At 35.4% G+C, this 8,157-nt stretch overlaps 1 protein-coding gene across 1 annotated transcript in view; it reads right to left on the reverse strand.

Moving 5' to 3' along the window:
• Positions 1-8,157, reverse strand: part of LOC125676515 (uncharacterized) — a 30,183-nt gene that overhangs the window by 7,066 nt on the left and 14,960 nt on the right. Inside the window, exons 15-27 of the mRNA XM_056160886.1 lie at positions 8,064-8,157; positions 6,053-6,110; positions 5,181-5,270; positions 4,777-4,938; positions 3,352-3,612; positions 3,052-3,236; positions 2,914-2,967; positions 2,524-2,700; positions 2,263-2,427; positions 2,058-2,162; positions 1,748-1,861; positions 502-693; positions 4-346 (exon numbers count right to left, since the gene is read on the reverse strand). The exon at positions 8,064-8,157 is cut by the window's right edge and continues 83 nt beyond it. Coding sequence (XP_056016861.1) covers positions 4-346; positions 502-693; positions 1,748-1,861; positions 2,058-2,162; positions 2,263-2,427; positions 2,524-2,700; positions 2,914-2,967; positions 3,052-3,236; positions 3,352-3,612; positions 4,777-4,938; positions 5,181-5,270; positions 6,053-6,110; positions 8,064-8,157 — 2,000 coding nt within the window. The remainder of the gene's footprint in view (positions 1-3; positions 347-501; positions 694-1,747; positions 1,862-2,057; positions 2,163-2,262; positions 2,428-2,523; positions 2,701-2,913; positions 2,968-3,051; positions 3,237-3,351; positions 3,613-4,776; positions 4,939-5,180; positions 5,271-6,052; positions 6,111-8,063) is intronic.

Genomic DNA, 8,157 nt, shown 5'->3' on the forward strand with positions numbered 1-8,157 from the left:
CACCTTGTTGCATTAAAGCCCCGATGGTGAACCATAAACTATTCATGACAGAGAACTGGTTTTCCAAGTTGTCATTGTAAATGTCACAAGGATACGGGTTGTCCCACTCGTACGGTGTCAGTCGGGCAATGACAAACATCATAAGACTGACCACTATGTACACTGCAAGGACGTACGCCCAAAGTTCGAATGTAAAGGGTGACAGAAATTTAAACAGTTCAGCAGGTGGCGCCATGGGCTTCCGGAACAGGATCGTGATGCCAAGGTTCCAAAAAGGTTTTGTAAAATCTATGACCTCCTCTCGACTGTAAGTGATAGTCATCCCAGCTACCGCAAGATCGGCTTTCTTATTGAATAAAGCACATGATAGTAAAATGGCGTATGGTGTATATAATATACATTGCGGTCCAAAATTAGCAGATTTTTATAACCCTTGGTCTACATAGTACTATGAAGATTTTTCAAACAGAAAGAATAAATAATTTGATCACTATACATTACCCTCTCTACCAACTGTTTGACCATTCCATCACAGTGGTCATCTTTACAGTTGCCATAAGACCCAGTGGGTTCAGGGGTCACGTTGTATTTGAATCCTAAATTTTCAGCAATAATCTGTAGCAGATCAATACAAAATCCCTCATAGGACACGGTGCCATTCACATCTACGACTTCAAACGCGTACGGTGCTTCCTGAAATGAAAACAATAGAGTAGGAGACTTTCTACACACATCCAATACTCGAGTAGATTAGATTTGTGCAGTACTCGAGTAGATTTAATTTGTGGCAATACTCGAGTAGATTACATTTGTGCAATACTCAAGTAGATTATATTTGTGGCAATACTCGAGTAGATTGCATTTGTGCAGTATTCGAGTAGATTACATTTGTGCAATACTCGAGTAAATTTAAATTACATTTGTGCAATACTCGAGTAGATAATATTTGTGCAGTACTCGATTAGATTACATTTGTGCAAAATTCGAGTAGATTATATGTGTGGCAATACTCGAGTAAATTATATTTGTGCAATACTCGAGTAGATTATATTTGTGCAATACTCGAGTAGATTACATTTGTGCAAAATTCGAGTAGATTATATGTGTGGCAATACTCGAGTAGATTAGATTTGTGCGATACTCGAGTAGATTACATTTGTGCAATACTCGAGTAGATTGCATTTGTGCAATACTCGAGTAGATTACATTTGTGCAATACTCGAGGAGATTGCATTTGTGCAATACTCGAGTAGATTACATTTGTGCAATTCTCGAGTAGATTACATTTGTGCAATACTCAAGTAGACTACATTTGTGCAATACTCGAGTAGACTACATTTGTGCAGTACTCGAATATATTACATTTGTGTTATACTCGAGATTATATTTGTGCAATACTCGAGTATATTACATTTGTGCAATACTCAAGTAGATTACATTTGGGCAATACTCGAGTAGATTACATTTGTGCAATACTCGAGTAGATTATATTTGTGCAATACTCGAGTAGATTACACTTGTACAATATTCGAGTAGATTGTATTTGTGCAAGTAATTTCCTGTATCAGAATGCAGTACTGTCAATCAAAAGACAAGAATTATCATACTTAGATATCTCTTTTCTCTGTTTCGTTCCTTTAATTTGTTATTACGCTGGTTCGATCAGATTAAAGTACATGTACTCTGAAAACTATTTCGATTACATATTGTACATACACTTACAAGTCAGTACGTTAAAGAAACTTACCAGAACTGTGATGACAGAAAGCGTTTTATTGGTCAAGATATTAACTCTAGCATCACTTGGAAATTCAGACTTAGCTGTGATTTTTATCCCGCGCCTATGATCCCATTGGCCAATCTACGAAAGGAAAGTGATGCTGTTAGTTTAGTATAGTTAAGTACTACACCGAATGTAAATATTACTTTCCATACAATGATAAATGAACTCAAAAGAACAATAGAATGTTTTGGCAATTATCCAACCATAAGCAAATATTATTTTGATAGATATGTTTGCATTTTGAAAACTATATCATAAAGGGAAATTTTCATACCTTATACACAGGTTTTTCTTTAACTTTTACGATATCCAGGGAAAAATTGTGCCGCTCTCCGAGATTGTCTAATCGAACCCTTCCCGTCAGTCCCTCGTACGTCACCTTAAAACCAATTCATTGTGTGTAGTGAATATTACTAGATCGTCGTATTATAAAAGAATTGTGATATTAGCGTCAGGAAATATAATTTAGCATCTCTTACCATCTTTAAAGCGTAGATTAGCGAGTTTCCGTTCAACCATGGCAGTGAGTAATTTCCGGCTTCACAACTGACCTTGTCGTTAAAGTTGACGTGACGCCTCGTTCTGAGGAGATCAATAGCTCGATGCAGGAGGTTAACAGCGTCATGCATAAGCGCTGCTCCTATCTTTAAAAAACAAAACAAGCAAACAAAAATGACGTAAAACACATGAATGCTTTTTTTTTCAGTGTAGATTTCACTATTTACAATTTAAGTACTAACTGGTATTTGCGTCTGTCCAGGTTTTAAAGGAGACAAACTAAATGAGCTACTCTCCATTTCTTTTTTCCAAAGATTCCTAACAGCAGCAACTTTGGCATTCTCAAGTGCAACCAATCTCATACCAGTAATGTTCGCACCAGTGTACATAAAGGGAGACAAATCCTCAACACTGAAGTCCTGAACGAAAACGCATCAAAATATCTCCATTTGTTCATGTAATACTTATGATAAGCCACGGGCTGTTGTTGCTTGATATTAATTGTAAAAAAGAAAGTGGTAATACATTTGCATGAATATGAAATGTTATAATGTTTTATACATTCATAACACATATGGTATATGAAATAAACTTTGAAACTTACAACTGTGTATCGTATATATGACACTCACCAGGTTTGTAAAGTGAAAATGGAAGTATTCTGTAAGAACGTTCACCTGCATTGCCTGTATAAAGTAGAACAGGTGTACTTTATGTGAGAAAATTCATGTACTATTTCATCAAACATCATATTGATGATGATTTAATACCTTTTTTAATAATGCTTTAATGTGAGTCATGTGACAGTCAATGACAATCCTATTTTCTCCTTCACTCTTTAGATCTACGAATAGATCTAGGTAGCTTCTGGGATTTCGGACATTGAGCTGTTGTACGTTGATTCTTATATCTGGTAAGGTGGACAAACTAAGGATCTCTTGAAGCCGGATAAGACCTTGAGCGTAAACAAGTAGTACATCGTGTTACAACACAGTTATATATCTTCCTTTAGACTAATTGATACAGAAAAATAGGAAAAGCATACTGAACATGGCCGTCTGATATTTTACCTGCGTTGTCTTCATAAAGTATTGTGAACTTCCTCCACTTCCAAAACTGAATGAGGTCGCGGTGAGCTCTGCTGACCTCTAGGTAGTGGGGAAAAAAATTGACAGAGACCCTTTGGCTCTCTCTTGACCCGTAAGGAATCTCACTATGAATATTGATAAGTGGGATTTCCAGATTTTTACTGATGGATCTGATATAATTGGCACTTTTTCCAGGTTTTGGGCCAAAAATGACCTTTGCACCAGCTTCTATTCTGCGACAAACTGAAAGTAAAGTGTATTCTTACTATTCAGTGAAAATTTTAGCGTACAAAGCATGGCGGGCATGTAGGGATCACTGTGACGTCACAATTAGCCATACATTTACGGTACTTCTTGGTAACACTTGTGTTCTAAACTGTGTACGATTTAGTGTACAAACATACTGATACATGAAGTATGTTCTTATTGTCAGATGTACGGAGGCATGGGGTGCATCAATATAAATTTAGCAGGGAAATAATTTGAAATATCTTGGTGGTTTTTTTTTTTTTTTTTTTTGTTTTTGTTTTTTTGCAATATACGGAATGGATTCATCAAATCACTTTTGGAGAATCATCGACGGAAAATGAAAACAAGCAGCAGGGAAATTATAGTTCTGAATTTCAGCTTAAAAATACATTGTTCAGAAACGGACAAGTATTGAATTATTACATGCATTTATTATTACATGTAAATGTGAGAAAAATTTAATCACTTTCAGCACTCAAAAAAGAGATATATTTCCAATACCCTCTTTACAAAGTGTAATGATAGTCATTTTCTCATGACCACGCAGCAGTTGTAAACAATGCGCAAAAGATTTTTGATATGTGAAAAAGTGGAAATAACGAACAATGATCAATCTCATAATTCCTTTAAAGAATACAAAATTAAGAGTAGGGCAACCACAGACCCCTGGACACACCTGGGGTGTGATCAGGTACCAAGGAGGAGTGAACATGCCCTGTTGATCATTATGATACGTCTATTTCAACGGTTTGGAATTTCGACAGAAGTAAAAGTAGAATGAAAAAGTGAAGATAAAAATAGTAACCAATCTCACAATTCCTATAAATGATACAAAATTAAGAGTAGGGCAAATACAGACCCCCTGGACACGCCAGGGTGAGTACGCATCCCCTGTTGATCGAGAACTCTCGCCATGAGCAGTATCTGTACTCACGATTAGTTAGTAAAGAACGGCCTAACAATTGATATGAAACATGTCAGATAGCATTCGACCCAATGACAGGTTGTACTTATAAATTGGATCGTTATGACAACCATATAATTTGCAAAATGTCTTCTCTTTGTTTTCACATTTCTTTTAACCATTTTATTATTTTAGAGATTTATCAAGATTTCGTTATTGAATATATTCAGATTAGTTAATCTTGGTTTTCGTACCATCCTTGCCTGTGTCCATCGTGTTGTTCCTAACCTTGTTAACGGTGTAGACCAGCACAATGGGCGTGGATCTGTTACCAGGATTGCCTCTGAGGTTCACGTGCTGACAGGTCCACTTTAAAGAGAGCTCTGTCGACCGGTCATCCGTGTCAAAGAAACCGTCTTAAATATACCACAAGAAAAGGAAAAACTTTCCAGTATATTTGATTTACTTTTACATTTTGGTATGCTATCATATTATGCCTCAGCCGTGGACGGCGTCTGCTGAATGTTAAGAGTTTAAATTACATTACGTCTTATCTTTCACTCTACATAAACATTATCATGTGAAGAGAAATGAAAATTTCATTTTTCAATAAAGTGATAGATTTTCTTTACCTAAACATTTTACTAAGGAGAATTACCAATCAGTATGTCTGTGGCACCCACGTATCCGGGGATTAAAAACATCAGTATCAGAACCGGAAGTAACGCCATTAAAGCCTGGTACATACCTGCCATCATTACGTAAAAAAGGCTGTCATTTAAAACAAAATATATAGATCGTTCAATATTAACTAGTTAATGGAGGGATATAAAGTTTTTAAATACCAAATGAATAATTAAAATTGAATGAGATCAATGTTACATGTATATCTATCAGAAATTAGCTGGGTCTACCACAAATGTAAACTGAATCTAGACGAAATTCTTACGGGCGGATCAAGAATCAGAGCTATGTATGAATAAAAGCTCAGGGGGTAAAGCTTGTGAAACTCAACTCACGATATCTGAATCTGATTATTTTAATACCAGTTATCTTTTGTTACTTTTTTCAGTTAGGGAAGACATTTTCACTCTATAAATTTGCAACTAGGTTCCAATATCTATTTTAGAATCTTCAGATTGTGAGCAGAGATTTCGAAATTCTTGGGAAACAATACGGGATGAAAGTTACAAGTTACTTTAAAGCACAAGACAAAGAAACGGTAATAGATGGTAAGGGATAGTTGATCTTATGTCAGTTAAAACCCCCGGTAAATCCAATAGATATTTCAGTATAATGAGAATTTCTTAGATCATTAAGAATGAAGCTCAATGGTCCAGAGTGTCGTCTACATCTCTGTAAATTTAATTAGTATGCTTGCAAATGTATTTGGTAAACTTGGGTATTGTTGGAGTAAAACAGACCTAAAATACTAGATAACAGTAGAAATATTTTGCCCAATCCCAGATGCGTAATAATGCCTATCAATTATCCTAGTTTTAAACGATAGTGAAAACCCTAAAAACCTACCTTTGAACGAGGGCTCGCTGACCTCAAGAAACAATCTCGGTATTCCCCCTCTTTGTGTCTTCCCGTACCAGAATTAAACCCAACTATTCACAGTTAACCCAGCTTTAATTAAAATTTAGTAATCAATTCGCATGTTTCTTTTTACCGAATTTGGTTTTACAATTAAAAAATTATTATTTAAAGCGTGAATCAAACACTCATTTGTGTAACTTATCGTTTAATACCATGATAACCCAATCGAATTTTTAATAAGTTTTGAATATTCTGGTAACAACCAATGGTGTACTATTTCTAAATACCATTTGATTGATTACAAAGCGTGTTTCCACATAAGGGGTATCGATGTTACGGTACCAGAGGAACGTAGCGAGATCGTGTCACCTAATTACAAAGGGGATTTTAATGAGGAAACTTTAGATGGAGCCCATTATATAAAATGACACTATAAGGTACTGACTCTGGCAGAATCTTCTGAATGATATCCATGGCCAAACCTACATGTAATAATGTAAGTATCGTACAATTATTGACATTTTTCTGATCCATACGATGCTTTAAATAGCTACCATCGAAGTCCACTATTCACCGACCCCGTACCGAAAAATGTCAATTGTTTTATGATACGATATCGGATACTAGAGTTTAGCGAACGAAACCTCATCTGTAGACTTACGTTACAGCTAGAGTGCAAGACATAAACAGAAATGATCAGAAGCTTCCTTAACCTATCAAACTTAGAGCATCCACTGTGAAAGTCTCACTTATTTTGGCAAAAGGGCCAATTTTGGTACTTTGTGGCTCTAGTTCTTTTCATTTAAGAAACTCAAATTTTCATTGATCCCTTGGGGATCCGGGTAAGAATAGGTCCTCAGTGCCCCTTGCTTGTCGGAAGAGGGGACTAAATGGGGCGGTCCTTCGGATGAGACCGCAAAAACCGAGGCCCCGTGTCACGGCAGGTGTGGCACGATAATGATCCCTCCCTGCTCAATGGGTATAAGCGTCAAGTATAGGCCTAAATAAAAAAATATGCCCTTCATCGGCAATGGTGACGTCCTCATATGAGTGAAAGATTCTCGAGAAGGACGTTATACAAGCAATCAAATTTTCATTGAAAGATAAAACAAAGTTCCCATTGTACATAAACATCATAACAAAAATTCAATCTGAATATATTTTAGCCACAGATCCTGGATATCCGACTCTCATACATGTATATTGAGTACTTTTAATCATTTAATATCAACTAAATTAATTGCAACTGTGATTTGAGAACTTTAATTAAAGTATGGATTCCGCCGACAGTCCATTCAACACATGAAAAACGAGTAAAATATCTTTATTTTCAAAATGAATCACTCTGTTCAAAATAAGAATTAACAATATACAACTGCATTATATTTTCACACTTCAGCACCAAACATGTTCATAATAAATATAATTCAATGTTTGCATTAAACATGAAACGAATAAGTTCAAATAAAGACTTTGATGAAGTAATATCACACGTGCATTAAAAGCATGATGCATCAACAGCTTAAAAATTTATAAATAACTTCGTATGTATTTTATCTGATGTCAACGAATCAGTATAGTATATACATTTTACAAGTGAGGAAATCTATCGGATAAATCATTGTTAAAATTATTGAAAAATACATGTACCAACTAAGATACATGTAAATGCATATCAATATTTAATAATGCATACTCAATACATGACACAGACCAAATTGAAGGGGCATGAACTTCACAGTAAACATACTTATGTAAGTTACGTAAGTAATATTTAATTATTTACAACACAGGAATGTTAAGACAGCCACATTTTATTCTATTGGAATGAAAAGTGATATGCACATGCAAAGTTTGAATTAAACAATGAAAATAAATAATCAAAAATGATATGTGCATGAAATTAGACTTAGTTGCAAGAATGAATAATAATCTGAACAATACAAATTCAAAATGATGTACTCAGATTTATTCACTCGTACAAGACATGCAAACATCAGGCATGTATATCGCGAACTGTATTGGCATACTCGTGCCCTAAGGAAGCCGTGGAGACACCAGTCCGCGAGAGGTCGCTTTTACTAGCCTTGATG

Source organism: Ostrea edulis, chromosome 3 (genome assembly GCF_947568905.1).
Source record: "Ostrea edulis chromosome 3, xbOstEdul1.1, whole genome shotgun sequence".
Classification (NCBI taxonomy): Eukaryota; Metazoa; Mollusca; class Bivalvia; order Ostreida; family Ostreidae; genus Ostrea; species Ostrea edulis.